Source organism: Macrobrachium nipponense, chromosome 10, assembly GCF_015104395.2.
Source record: "Macrobrachium nipponense isolate FS-2020 chromosome 10, ASM1510439v2, whole genome shotgun sequence".
Classification (NCBI taxonomy): Eukaryota; Metazoa; Arthropoda; class Malacostraca; order Decapoda; family Palaemonidae; genus Macrobrachium; species Macrobrachium nipponense.
In genome coordinates, this window is record NC_087204.1 from 46,721,609 (window position 1) to 46,736,608 (window position 15,000).

Below are 15,000 nucleotides of genomic sequence, written 5' to 3' on the forward strand. Positions count from 1 at the left end.
TCAGTTTTCTGATGTAAACATAGGTCTAATTGCCTTTGTAACACTTTGAAATGCGATTTGATAAATATCCTTCTACAGATTTAAGCAGTGAATGCAATTTTGGCCATATGAAATATTGTAGTTCATGTGAATATTGATATTGGAGAAATCGAATAGGCGCAATGTTGCACTGATAAGTTTTTTTGTATAAAATTATAGAAACAGGTAGGATCGTGGAGACTGATGTCATTGGATTTTTTCGACGGTTTTTTTAAACTTCCCTGTCTTGCCATTATGTGCATTTAGGGCGTCATTGTCAATTGTTTTAAAGTTATTGCCTTTTGTAAATTGTCCGTTGGCTCGCGTCTACCTTTCACTTCATGTATTTTGTTAAATTTACATAGTTTAATTTTGTGATAAAATTGTAAAACCCAGTTTTATCACAAAATTAAGCTATTATGTTTTTAACGGGACAACTTACAAAAGGATATAAAGTTGAAAACAGTTGAGAACTATGTCGCAAATGCACACATGGACAAGACAGGGAATTAAAAAAAAAACGTGGATTCAGGATGCTGTCAGTCTCTAAACGTTTCACACAAAAAAACCTTACTTGCACGACATTTTACCGATTCGAATTCTCCAATATCGATATTCACATGAAATACATTATTTCATATATCCAAAATCGCATTCACCGCTTAAATCTATGGATTAAATCATCGGATTAAAGGTTCTCTGGAACTTGCTAACAGTAGCCCAGTGCAGCTAGCAAATAGGGCTCAAAAGTTACCAATATTATCATTACCGGTAAATTACCGATTGGGATTTATTTGTTGTAGGTTTTACCGTTTTTTTTCCGCCAGTTTTTTCTTCTGCAAAGCAAGAATGGCAGTGGACTTTTATCTCCGATAATACTAATTTTATAATAAGTATATGTCAAGAGATACAATAAAAGAAAAATATATAACGGTAATTTAATTTTTTTTTTTTTTTTTTTTTTTTTTTTTTTTTTTTTTTTTTGAGAAAATAATGATTTAAGAAATTAAGACAGTTTTCCTGCCACAAAGAATAGGCGCATTCTTAGCTACTATAGTTAGAGAGTAATTGATAATTTAGCACTGGAGAAGAAGTATAATCTTAAGAATCTCAAAGTATCTAATGTTTTTGGGCATATTCGAGACCGAATTTTGGAAACAAAGAAGCTTACAGATACAAGGTGATCGTTCTTAATGTCATTAAACTCTGTTAAAGCTTTTGCCAAGCGTTCAAGCCGTTTCCCTTTTGTTTCAGACAGCCCCATTCTTTACCTAAATCGGAAGTAGGAGAGAAAGCTAATTTTCTTATTTTTGCTCGCCACTTCACTAAGATGTCTCTGAGGCGTTGGATCACTGACTCCGGATTATGAAATTTCAGTTTCGGCAATTTCTTATCATCTCTCTGCTTCTGCATCTGATGAAAAAAAAGCCCGTTAAACGTTGCATCGGCTAGTTGTTTTTCATTCCCCTGATTTGGCAATTTGGCAACAAAAAGGCTCTTTGGAATCATTTCAATACTCCGAGACCTTCGATATAACAAAATTAAATACCAAAAATACACGTCTTAGCTATACCTCGTTCTTAGGTATACTCTAATTAGAAAACCAGAAAAAAACCGGTAATGGTGCTTCGGTTACGGTAATGCTCACAGTTTTTCGTTCCCTATAATAACTTACTTGCTTTCAAACCCAACTAGCAAATAACAGAATGCAAGACTGGGCGACAGACATCAAATTCGTGCAATTGCATATCTCTGTTCATCATTTGCGAATGGTGTTTTCCATACTTAGTGTTTGGTTGAGAGGCTCATACTGGCCTAACTTAGTCATCCTTGTCACCAGAAACTGTCGCCTGAATATTAAGTGAAATGGTTTCATGGCGGCCATGGAGAACAATTTGCCTAAGGTAGAGACAGTTGCCACTCTTAGTCAGTCGTTTGATGTCAGTGATTCTTTCGCTGTGACTGATGTTACATTTACTGAAGTCAACAATGCTCTCCGAAAATGGGCCCTACTCATGGTGCACCCAACCAAGGTGAAACTTTTAACTGATTTTGGGATGTCTTGTAACAATAACCTACCAGGTTTGGTTGAAGAAAATATGTAAGAAAGTATGTCTGCCCACATTGCACAGAAAAAATGATATCATTGCATAGCATATGCTGGTCAAGTGTGACAGGCATAGAGAATGGTAACATCGAATCATCTCGATCAGGAGGGTTGTGCCCAATCCAGCTGTCGACTGAGGTAGGGGAGCCCCAACACAATGTTCTTGGTCTTATCACTGCGGGAGATCTGGGGTTGGATTTATATAGGAAAGCTGTGAAGGCTGGGATTTTATGCGGTCAGTGGTCAAGGAATCAGATAGATTTGTGCTTTCACCATCTTCTGACAGAGAAAAAAATGTTAACATGAAACAGATAGTATTGTTTTCCAGGGGTCTTCAGGAAGACAAAGTTTCAAGAAGTGGAGCTGAAAGGGAACCAAGTGGTGCCAATGTCTTCAAGGCCAAGTTCTTATGCACTCCACGTTTCCATTGTCGTTGTATATATGCATACAAATGAACAAGTTCAGTGACCACTTTTCATGCTGCGATTGTACTTCCTTTATAATTAGTTTTATTCGAGAGAAATTGACATATCCTTAAAGATAAAACAGAACTACTAGGCAAATTGTCAGTTAAATCTCCTTTTCTACCTTACCTATACGAATTAGTCAAAACGCACAAAGAAAATAACCCTATGAGGCCTATTATCAGTACTGTTGGTTAAATTTCATATAAACTTTCAAAATTTATCACCAAGATCTTGTCCCCGTTACTTGGAACCATCTCCGATTCTCATATATATAATTCTCATGATTTAGTTCATAAATTAAACAAAATTGCTCTTTGCCCCACTGATAGATTCGTTAGTTTTGATGTATGTCCTCTTTTTACTAAAGTCCCTATAGACTCTTATTTTAGAATATCTTAGTAATGAACTAACTCAGCATGAATTACCTCTACCTATAAGTCACATTATTTCACTCACTAGGTTGTGCATTTGTGATTGTAAGTTTATATTCAATGGTGAATTTTATCAACAAATATTTGGCATGGCAGTGGGCAACCCTTTATCGCCACTCCTCTCAAACTTGTATATGGAATTCTTTGAAAAACGCTACTTACCTAATATCATTTATATTCCTGTAAAGTGGTATAGATATGTTGATGATATTTTAGCTGTTCTGCCTGTCGGTATTGATGTAAATGATTTACTCTCTAAATTAAATGACCAGGTACCATCGATTAAGTTTACTCTAGAATTAGAAAAAGACAATTGCCTCCCTTTCTTAGATGTTTTGATACATAGAAACATTTCAATGTAAATTCAGTATTTATAGGAAACCGACCAACAACTTAACTTATGTTCATTTCTATTCAGGCCACCATCTTAACATAAAAATATCAATTTTTTCTTCTATGTTTTACGAGCATTGCGCATTGTCAGTCCCCAATATTTGGATCAAGAAATTGAATACATAAGAAAAATAGGGAAAGATTTATGTTATCCTTCACATATATTAGATATTTGTTATAATAAAGCCCACAAAAAGTTTTATAGTGTAAGTAACACAGAGAAAGAAAATTCTGAGAACATTCTCAGTTTACATTATTTTAACGGATTTGAAACCATTACATCATTGTTAAAAGTTTTTAAGGTCAACCTTGTTTTTTCCTATAATAACAATCTAAAAGGAATGTTAATAAAAAATGGCCCCAGAGAAAGCAACAACATAATATATAAAATTCCATGTATGGATTGTCCCTCATTTTATCTCGGACAGTCGAGCAAGGGCTTAGAAGTAAGGTTAAGCCAGCATAAATATTCTGTAAAAACTGGGCAAACATCTAATGCAATATTCATTCATTTAAGCGAAAACATCACCAAATAAATTGGATTGGTAGTTCAGTAATTGCAAGGTCAAAAGATGTCTTATCACAAAATCTTTTAGAATCTGCTTTAATACAACTTACTTCTCATTGTAATTTCAATATTAGTCGTGGCCTGTTTCATTTAGACCCTTGTATTTGTAACATGTTTAAGAATGACCTCAAAGATATAATTACAGACTTAAATAAAAATTAGTTGCCTTAGAGATATCTTCGTTGTATATGAATGTTTAATATGTATTGTGAATATGTTTTTGTTTACCAAAGTTCTGAATAGCTGTCAGCTAAAATAATCCTTTGATTGTCTTGACCTTATGTCTGAGCAGATTGTCTTAAACTTTTAATTGTACCTAAGTTTATGCTTGTTTGGGAAGGTTACTCATCTTCCAGGTGTGTCGGATTCTAGGTACCAATCTCTTTATAATCCCTATCTGTCAGTTATATGACCTTCCTTGTATTGTCGTTTCCTCATGTAAGTCAGTTCATATGCTAAGTAAAGGACGTTTGAACGTCGAAAGATCTTACGGAAACTCCGTTGTTTATTTTCCCTAGTGGCTTATATCTTTACACACACACACACACACACATATATATATATATATATATATATATATATATATATATATATATATATATATTATATATATATATACTAGCTGACTAACCCGCCGCTGCCCAGGAAATCCCTGATTAAATCCAATAAACTCTCTCTCTCTCTCTTATATATATAAATGTATAATATATAATATATATATATATAATATATATATATATATATATATATATATATATATATACATATTCCTGTTAAGGTTGTTGCTTATCAATCCCCTTTCCTATTGGGGATGACTTGGACTTAAAGGGCTTCAGGAGAGTCCTTATTCATCTCAGCAACCTCAAAAACTATGGCTTAGACACTAATATCTGTTGTTTTGGGTTATTTTTATATATTACTCCTTCCTACCCCTTCTCAACCCCCCTTCCTATCTGTGGTGAACTTGGACTTCAAGGGCATTGGGAGAGTCATTATTCTTCTCAGTGACCTTGTAAACTTTGGATTAGACACTAATATCGGTCATTTTTGGTTATTATGACATGTCATCCCCTTTATCAACCCCTGCCCCCCTACCCTTCCTTTTAGTGCTAAACCTGGATTTGAAGGTATCAGGAGTATGACTACATATCTCAGCAACCTTGAAAACTATGGATTAGACTTTAATATCTGTCGTTTTCTATTATTTTTACATGTCGCCTCCTCCTCACCCCCCCTCCATATTGGAGTTGAACTTGGACTTGAAGGGAGCAGGAGTGTCACTAACCATCTCAGCAACCAGGAAAACTATGGCTTAGACACTAATATCTGTCATTTTGGTTATCTTTCCATTTTACCTGCTTCTCATCCCCCTTACAATTGGCCCTGAACTCGAACTTAAGGGCGTTTGGGGTGTCACTATTCTTCTCAGTGACCTGAAAACTATAGATTAGACAATAATATCTGTTGTTTTGGTCATTTTTTACATTTCACCCCCCTTCTCATCCCCCACTCCCAATTGGGGCTGAACTTGGACTCAACGGGCTGTGGAGTGGGAGTATTCATCTCAGCGACCTCAAAAACTATGGCTTAGACACTAACATCTGTCGTTTTCTGTAATTTTTTAATTCCTCCTCCCCTTACCACACCAACCCCCTTTGGCGCCAGTGATGTCTTAACCCTACAGCGTCTACTGGTTCGGAGCTGGTATAGATTCCAGAGGCTACTTAAGTCTTTAACCAGCATTTTTATAAGAAAGGAAAGGCATTGGCAGTTTTATGAAAGTCACCCCAAGCAACCTCATCCATTCGCTTTTAGAGTAAATGTCATTGTTCGTGAATTAAATATGCCAAGGATCGAGATTTTACCAGCAAAATATTCAGTTAGTCCCCCCTGGAACTTCCCAGAGGTAAAATTCTGTAGATATTTTAATTTTACCAAGACAGAATTGTCCAGTGAGGCCATGCGGTCAATATTTTTAGAACACTCCTTGCAACATGATAATTCCACTGCAGTTTTCACTGACCGCTCAAAGTCAGACGCTGGCGTCGGCTTTGGAGTAACCTTCCCTGATTTAGAGAGAAGTGGCATCGATTTTTACGGCAGAATTATATGCAGTTTTAAAAGCTTTAATAGAAGTTTTTATTCTGAATGAAAATAATTTTATTATATATTGTGACTCAAGAAGTGTTCTTCAGTAGCTGGAATCTTTTAACCCTTTAAACCCTCTGATTTTAGATATATTGGAATGGCTGCTTTTACTGAATAGAAGAGGGAAAGAAATAAAGTTCTGTTAGGTGCCTTCCCATGTTGGGGTGGCTGGGAATAAGAAAGCTGACCAACTTGCAAAGTCGGCAGTCAACTCCCCAGAACCCACAGGATGCCTACTACCATATCGCGATTTATATCCTTTAGTAGGTCAGAGAATTAAAAAATGTTGGTAGTCCCAGTAGGAGGATATTTTTAACTAATCAAAAAATGCGCTGTATCACGTCATCAGTGCCTCCTTGGTCATATCTGTATATGAAAAGGAGACAAGAAACGTTGTTGTTATGCAGATTGAGGATTGGACATACAAGACTCACCCATGGGTTCTTGATGTCTCGTGAAAATCCTCCTTTTTGTGAGAACTGTACTGTGCCCTTGACTGTGAAACATTTGCTGATTGAATGTCCCAGAGTCGGGAGTTTGAGACATAGGTTCCTGTCTTGAAAATGTAATGACATTTAACTCAACTTTTGAACACATTGAACACATGGATTAAATATTTCATCACAAAAATACTATGTATTGTTATAACAGTTTTTTTTTTTTTTACCTCACAGTTGCCTGATATTGATACTGGTATTTAAATTTTGGATAATAATATTTTTGCTTTCAATTATGTCTGGTCCAGAATTAAAGCCTGCGTATGTATTTTTTTTTCATTAATTGTTTTGCTTATTAGATATGAATGAATGTTTCATGGCTTTGAGGAGTTTAGTCTTAGCTTTTGAGATATGTGAGTTAGGAAGACAGACCTTGTTATGGTACTCGACTTTTTTCCTTGTGCTTACCTTTATAGCCTTATTCTTCTCGTTATTCTTGTCTATTCTGTTGTGTGAATGTCCAGGATTTTCGTTTTATTCTTACCCCACCAGCACTCAACTTGATGTTGTTCCAGTACAAGATGGTGGACAACCAGGTGAAATGTCAGAATCTCAACTACACGCGACCTGTTGTCCGGAAGTTCCACCAGGTGACTCTGGAGAAAAATGTTACCGAGGTTAGTACTCTCTCTCTCTCTCTCTCTCTCTCTCTCTCTCTCTCTCTCTCTCTCTCTCTCTCTCTCTCTCTCTCTCTCTCTCTCTCTCCTCTTTTTTTTTTTTGCGGTGAACAAAACATTATGATTCTGAGTTATTCATTGTTCGTCTGTACTTTAAATGATGGACATATTTATGTATAATGAATAATATACGTATTTTTGTATGTTACCCTTGTCAGCTCCAGCACCGTTCTCCGTAAAGGTCTCCGTGAAATTCTGCCATCAATGTCTTTCCTGTCTGTCCCCTCTTTCCACAAAATATCCTTCCCCAAGCGGGGCTGGGTCTTCCAGCTCTTCTGACCTTCAGAGAAGAACAGCAGACGTTAGCAGTTTTTGTTCTCGCCATTTCATTTCCAAATTTCCTCCATTATTAACACGGCTTCCTTTGAGGCTTCTGTCATTTTTATCATGATATAATGTATCGAAATATCCTGCCAACTGACTCCCAACATTCGTCTGTAATGTTGATTTTTAATCAGCGAAGGCTTTTAGGCATAGTTTTCATATTCTCTATTAAGAACTATGGCCGTATAGGCATATAGGTCGTACTATACACCTTTGTTTATAGTCTCATTTTCGTACGTGTTTGATTGCCAAGTCGTATTCAGTCTGTCCTGGGTTCTATTTTCCGTTTTAGTGTTTCACTGAAATATATCTTTTGGTATATTTTTCTTTGTTCCAAACACTTAAGAGACTCGACGGCTCCCTGCACACCCCCCTTCCACACATATTTCATATATATATATATATATATATATATATATATATATATCTATATATATATATTATATATATGAGATTATTGTCACTTTAGCACGTGATTCGTTTATCACACATATCCACAGGGGAAAAATAAGAGACAGGGTGTAGGTCCTGACCGGCTTCGGCTTTATTTCCAAGCCATTGACAAAGGACTGATACATAGTATTAGAAGTCACAAGTATATATACTACAGAGACAGTACTGACAAACATACACACAACCGTTTGAGACTGCAGATCCACCAACAGGCAGGTGTCAAGGTTGGATTGGCTTTCAAAAATCATTTGGGTAAAATTTACAATAAATTCTCAAGGGATACTATCGATTAGGGTACCCACCGTAGGAGACAACAAGTCCACACCTGACAGGTGTCAGGGAGGCGGGGCTGGACATCCCATTACCACTACTGTCCCCTTACTGTGTTTATAAATATAATAATCCTATTTCTATACATCTCTGTTGCCTATTTTAAAATTTAAACAGTTTAATAATTTCTTTTGATATTAAAGGATCAAGTTTGTGCATTCCTTGACTGATGTTCATATTATTGTTGTAACTTTCTTTTATAAAGCTAGGTTCAATGATATTCCTTTCCATTGCATTATTAGAACACACAATCTTTTTTGCATCTTCCAGTTAATAACATGATTGGTCTCACTAACATATACAAAAATACCACTATTTCCCTGTGCATATCTCACACATTGTTTATGTTGTTCTATTCTTTTTTCCAATGCTTTCCCCGTTTGACCAATGTAAAAGCTGTCACAAGACTTACATGGAATTTTATATGCACATCCTTTAGCATTGTCGGGGGAGTTCTTAATAAGTACCTGTTTCATTGTTTTATTGTTTTTAAAAACTACATTAACACCAAAATTCTTTCGTGAGATGTGGGATATCTTTCATATTATTATTATAAGGTCGTACAAGCAAATTTTTTTGTGTTGTAAGGTTCTTTTTGGTTTTGATACATGGTCTTTTTTGCCGCTTCTAATGCATTGTTTACTACACCATCTGGATATTTCAGTTTCTTCCCTGTATTCCGAATCTTATCTACATACCCGTAGTGCTCTAAGAAACATCGATGCAAACATTGATTTTTTAGCCCTATTGTTTTGTCCAGAATAGAAATGTACACAGGAAGAAATATTAGTAGGTTTTCTGTAAACACTATATCGGAATCATTAGAAACAAACAGCTGGATCTTCCATTTTCTAAAAGTACCTTAATTGAACTGATCAAATTGTGTGTAAAAGACTGTAAATTTGAATTCAATGGAAAATTTTACTCACAAAATTTTGGTATGGCAATAGGAAACCCTCTGTCCTCAGTGCTAAGTAACTTATATATGGAATTTTTTGAAAAGAAAATTTTAAACATTATAATTCCACGCAATGTACCTTGGTTCAGATATGTTGACGACATAATTTGTGTATGGCCAGGGAACGAAGATGTAAATAACTTTTTTGCCAGGTTAAATCAATTAGTACCATCAAAAAAATTAACTATGGAAATGGAAAAAGATGGACGTCTACCCTTTTTGGATGTCCTCATGAGGAAAAATAGTCCTGGGTTTAAATATAGTGTTTACAGAAAGCCTGCTAATATTTCTTCCTATGTACATTTCTATTCTGGACAAAACAATAAAGCTAAAAAATCAGTGTTTGCATCTATGTTTCTAAGAGCACTACGGGTATTTAGCCCAGAATATATAGATGAGGAGATAGCTAAGATTCGGAATACAGGCAAGAAACTGAAATATCCAGATATTGTCCTTAACAATGCATTAGAAGTGGCAAAAAAGACCATGCATCAAAACCAAAAAGAACCTGTGGACATATATATATATAATTATAAATAATAATCTATTAATATATATATATATCTTCTATATATATATTATATATATATTTATAGATATAATTTCTGTATTATATATATATATATGATATATATATATATAATATATATATATATATATATATATATATATATTATATATATATATATATATATATATAATATATATAATATATAATATATATATATATGTATATATATAATAAATAAATATTATATATATATATATGTATATATATATATATATATATATATATATATATATATATATATATATATATATATATATATGTGTGTGTGTGTGTGGTGTGTGTGTGTGTGTGTGTGTGTGCGTGTATCAGAAATGTGTAGATGAGTATTTTGCTCAATCTAGGGATGTGGTAATTGAAACTGTTCATGCAATGTATTTAGATAAGTATGAATACTTCTGGCTGAAACATCTGGCGAATGAATTGTTGCTCTGAATATTCCCATTAGCGTAGCGATATTGAAATTTATCTTAAATTCATAACATTAAAAACTAACAGAAAATGTACAGCGGACAGCTGTAAATATGAATAACGCAAAAAATAAATCTCGAAGAGGAAAAGAAATGCAATTAGGACATTCTGATCGAGGAAAATTTTCTAATCATTTCACGGGTTGCCACATGATTGCACACACACACAAAAAATATCGGGCAAAAACTCCAAATTAACTGTATAAATCTCATAACCCCTTTTTTTGTTTGTTAGTAATATGGTTTAGATATGCGTATACAAAATGATGAGAATATCAGATGGTGAAGTTAAAAAGTCCTCTATTATCGTATCATTGCTTGGGCGTGTATTTTTTCGTGTTATAAGAAAGTTTTCGTTTGACTAAAAGTTAGCAAATATAATTTTTATGATATGTATAAGGTTTAAATTTAGAGTAATGCATCCATCCCTTTTTTCTAAAAGACGCAATTATGCCTTAATGTGGTCGGTGCTCTAACGGCCTTGGGTAGTGCGCCACTGACACTTTCAAAAGCTCCATGGAAGCCGCTTACGTGTGGCCCGTACCGAGGGGCGGGGTGGAGTGGGGGGCGGGCGATCGAATTGCCCCCTCGCCCCCCCCCAAACCCCAAAATTTCTGGAAGTCCATATTTTCACTGAACTGTACATACAAGGTAATAAATAATTATTGTTTTTTTGTTAAGTCAAAGTATATAACATAATAACAAATAAAGTAATATGCATGTTATTGTTAACATAATAAACGAATCAAGCAATAAAACTGAAGAAATATTCTTGAATTTCAATGCAAACTTTCAACATTATAAGTAAGATTCTGTAAACCATAGTCAGCACTTTGAATAACATCTAATCGGGTAGAAGGGCATAGAGCGCATACCCAATTTTTCTTCTTAATATAACTAAAATAACATTTTCAAGTATTTCATCTTGTACATACCTATAGTATATGCAGTAACATTTATGGAAGAAAAGGTCCAGTTTTGGGAAAAAACGGGCCCCCCCCCCCCCCCAAAAGAAGAAGAAAAAAAAAACTCTTATGCACGGGCCTGCAGTGTTCCTTTTGGAAAGCTACCCATATGGAGCTCGAACATGTTAGACAGCTCTTAACTAATAACTGTTACGGCAGCGATTAAATAGAAGGCTGCATACGAAAACAATTGCATATGTATGGCAACACGCCAGTGACGACTTCTAACCTAATCACGTAGAAGTCCAACTATGCTTCAAACTATAGTATGGAATGGCCTATAATAGTCAGTTTAAGAATGAGGACTAAACCATAAAAAGAATAATTGCTGAAGGTGCCATGCTTATAAATCATAACGAGATCGTCTCCGTACGAGTCTAAAACCGCTCGAACTTGGTCAGCAGCCTCCTCGTGCGAATAGCACCGCCCCGTGGAGAGGTTTGGGAGGCGACAAAAGTGTAATGAATTGGCAAGCCAAACCCTCAGCAATTGCTACGTAGGTCGCACCACTCTACTACAGTGATTGCAAACTCACTGCAGTCAAGGGGCTATATACCAGGACTATGTGAATGCATGCGACATTGGAAGAATTATTAGAAGACAGAGATCATGCATAGAGAAGCCTGGTTCCACAGATTGTATATTGCAAGAGCCGTAAGTAGGATCGACAACGGCCTGTTTTAAACATACAAAGGAACACAGACTCCATCCTCCCTTCTCCAAGGAAACCACAATACATCTGTGAAAATCCGAAGGGAGGAATGAGCCACAGAATACTCCCGATCCTATAGAAAATACCAACAATGGAACATATCAAACCTGTTGGCCAGGAATGGGAAATCACGCCCTCGCGCACGCCCTCTGCTGCTCGCCGTGGAAAAAGACATGTCCTACAGAATACCAGTAATGTCCTTCCTGCCGCATAGACTACGAACAATAGAGTGAGACTCAGGACTCGAGTGAGGTCAAATTTTACAATTAAGGATTAGATTAGCTTAGAAGTTCGCTTGCTGTAATAACAACTGTTTATGTCAATTGTAATTGAGTCCTTACCTGAAGACATCGCCGATAAGTGGAGAGATGGCCAGTCGACTATAAGTGAATAAAAGGGCTATGAATAAGTGTTTCTAATTCCTGTGAAACTTGCCTGACTATAATAAAAAGAGAGTATAAACAAGATTCAAAGTCTAAATAAAAAGGTATTCTCTGGAACTAAGGCCTTATGTATGAAAACGGTTGACATTTCTAGTTCTGTTTTCCTATAGATTCCGTTCTTGAGTAGATTTTCCATATTCTTCCAGTAACTTGAAAACAAATGTCCTTTGTTCCTACCGGCTCAAAATTTTTAGTAACTCAATGAAAAACAGAGTCCATAGAAAAGGACTCATTTAATGTGTTGCGCAAAGGATTTCACCCTCAATCATATATATATATATATATATATATATATATATATATATATATATATATATATATATAATATATATATATATGTATGACTCAGTGGTAAAAAGTCAATGTGCATCGTTGCATCTAAGGTAGGCCCAGGTTCGTATCTCACTGGTGAAGGAGCACGTATTAGTTATAACTAAAACTAATTCTCCTGATTGTAAGCTATTCCTCAGGCATAGTGAATTAGATTTTGAACGTATAATGTGAATATGACAATGTTACAGTATATATATATTATATATATATATATATATATATATATATATATATATATATATATATATATATATCAGTTCGGTGCGAGGGGAAAAACAATTCTTTATTCCTTTCAAAGTTCTTTATTGATCTGCTGACGTTTCGAGGCGTTTAGTCCCATTTTCAAAGCTACATAATAAAAGAAGCAGACATTAAAAAAACGGAATCGGAATAAAAAAAAAATATAGTAAGTTTTTACATATAACATGAAATTACAAGTACAGTAAAAAGGAAGAGAGTTTACCAAGTGGTGCTTGAGAGGAAAAACCGAGTGACAGTTTGGACTTAACGCACGAGAGGTATAGAGGTATTGAGGTGGTCTGAGTATTAAATTGGGGGACAAGTTGTTGTTTAATATAAAGCGATTCTAAAATTGCTAGTTGTATGTCGTTAGGAGTTCGGCCTATGATTTTGAAATCTTTGTAATTAATGTCCAATTTACATTTCTTTGCATGTTAACGTATGCAAGAGAATTCTGGTTTCGAAAATCTAACACCCGTTCTATAACTCAGCACCCCTATGAGAACCCAATCTCACTTTTAACAACCTGGATCCGACATATTTCCCCAGGTTATATCAGGGGCAATTAAATAGGTAAACGACTCCCGTGGTCATCAGAGGGTGAAGATTCTCTTTGTGTTTGAATAAGGATCTAATGGGCTTTGGATTACAAGGTATTAGCTTTAGGTCAGTTGATGGCAAAAAACTGTGAATTATCTGCCGTAATTCTCGATAGAAATTTTTATCATGAATGAGCGGGATGCTTGCGTATAGTCGTTATTTAGTTACGGTGGGTTTAACACATTTTGGATGGAAAATATTATTCAGAAATTTATAGAGATGTTTATGAAACAATCTGGATGGAAAGCAGTTGTCAGTAAAGTACTGATGGAGGTAGAGGATTTCATGAAAATTGTTCCAGTCGGATGTTATACGTAAAGCCCTCTGGAAGAGGGTTGATCAAGAATTCAGTTTAAAATGATAAAAACAATGACTAAAAATTAGAACCCAGGCCAGTGAAAGGTTTCTTTCTAAAAATCGTAGTATTAAAACCATTACATCTAGAAAAGGAAGTTTGCTTTTCTTTTCATATTCTACCATAAACTTAATAATTGGGTTCTTATTATTGGTACATTCGAGAAATTTGTCAGCTTGATCTTCATTCCTAAAGAGTAAAAAGGTGTCATCGACATAGCTACTATAAAGAAATACGGCAGATAATAGACTTTTTTTTTTCTTTTTACCAGCAATTGACTAATACCTTGTAGCCCAATGACCATTAGGTCCTTTATCAAACACAAAGAGAATCTTCCCCTCTGATGACCTCGAGAGTCATTTACCTATTTAATTTCCCCAGATGTAACCTGAGGAAATAGTCGGATCCACCCCGCAGGTTGTCAAAAGTGAGATTGGATTCTCATCGAACGGGTGTTAAAATCAAACCCAGAATTCTCTTGCATACGTGAACATGCAAAGAAATGTAAATTCGATGTTAATTACAAAGATTTTAAAATCGTAGGCCGAACTCCTAACGACCAACAACTAGTAATTTTAGAATCGCTTCCTATTAAACAACTTGTCCTCCAATTAAATACTCAGACCACCTCAACACCTCTATACCATTCGTGAGTTTAAGTCGAAGCTGAACCTGCCCTGTACTTGTCATTCGGTCAGTGCCCTCAGCCACACTGGGTAAACTCTCTTCGGTTTTTACTCTACTTATAATTTTAAGTTATATGTTAAAAAATGTTTATAGTTCTTTATAATTATTAGTCTGTTTTTCTAATGTCTGTTTCTTTTATTATGTAGCTTTGAAAATGGGACTAAACGCCTTGAAACATCAGCAGCTGAATAAGGTACTTAGAAAGGAATAAAGAATTGTCCTTCCCCTCGCACCAAATTGCGGTTTACTGGAGAGA

The 15,000-nt window shown here is 35.2% G+C and overlaps 1 protein-coding gene across 5 annotated transcripts in view; it reads left to right on the forward strand.

Annotated features, from left to right (window-relative positions):
- The window catches only part of LOC135223605 (uncharacterized), a 910,537-nt gene that overhangs the window by 504,374 nt on the left and 391,163 nt on the right, over positions 1–15,000 (forward strand). For all 5 annotated transcript variants that reach the window (XR_010316536.1, XM_064262183.1, XM_064262184.1 and 2 more), the window contains one exon: positions 7,122–7,246. Coding sequence is in view for 4 of the 5 variants with exons in the window: in XM_064262183.1 (XP_064118253.1) it covers positions 7,122–7,246 (125 nt within the window). In the remaining variant the exon portion in view is untranslated. The remainder of the gene's footprint in view (positions 1–7,121; positions 7,247–15,000) is intronic.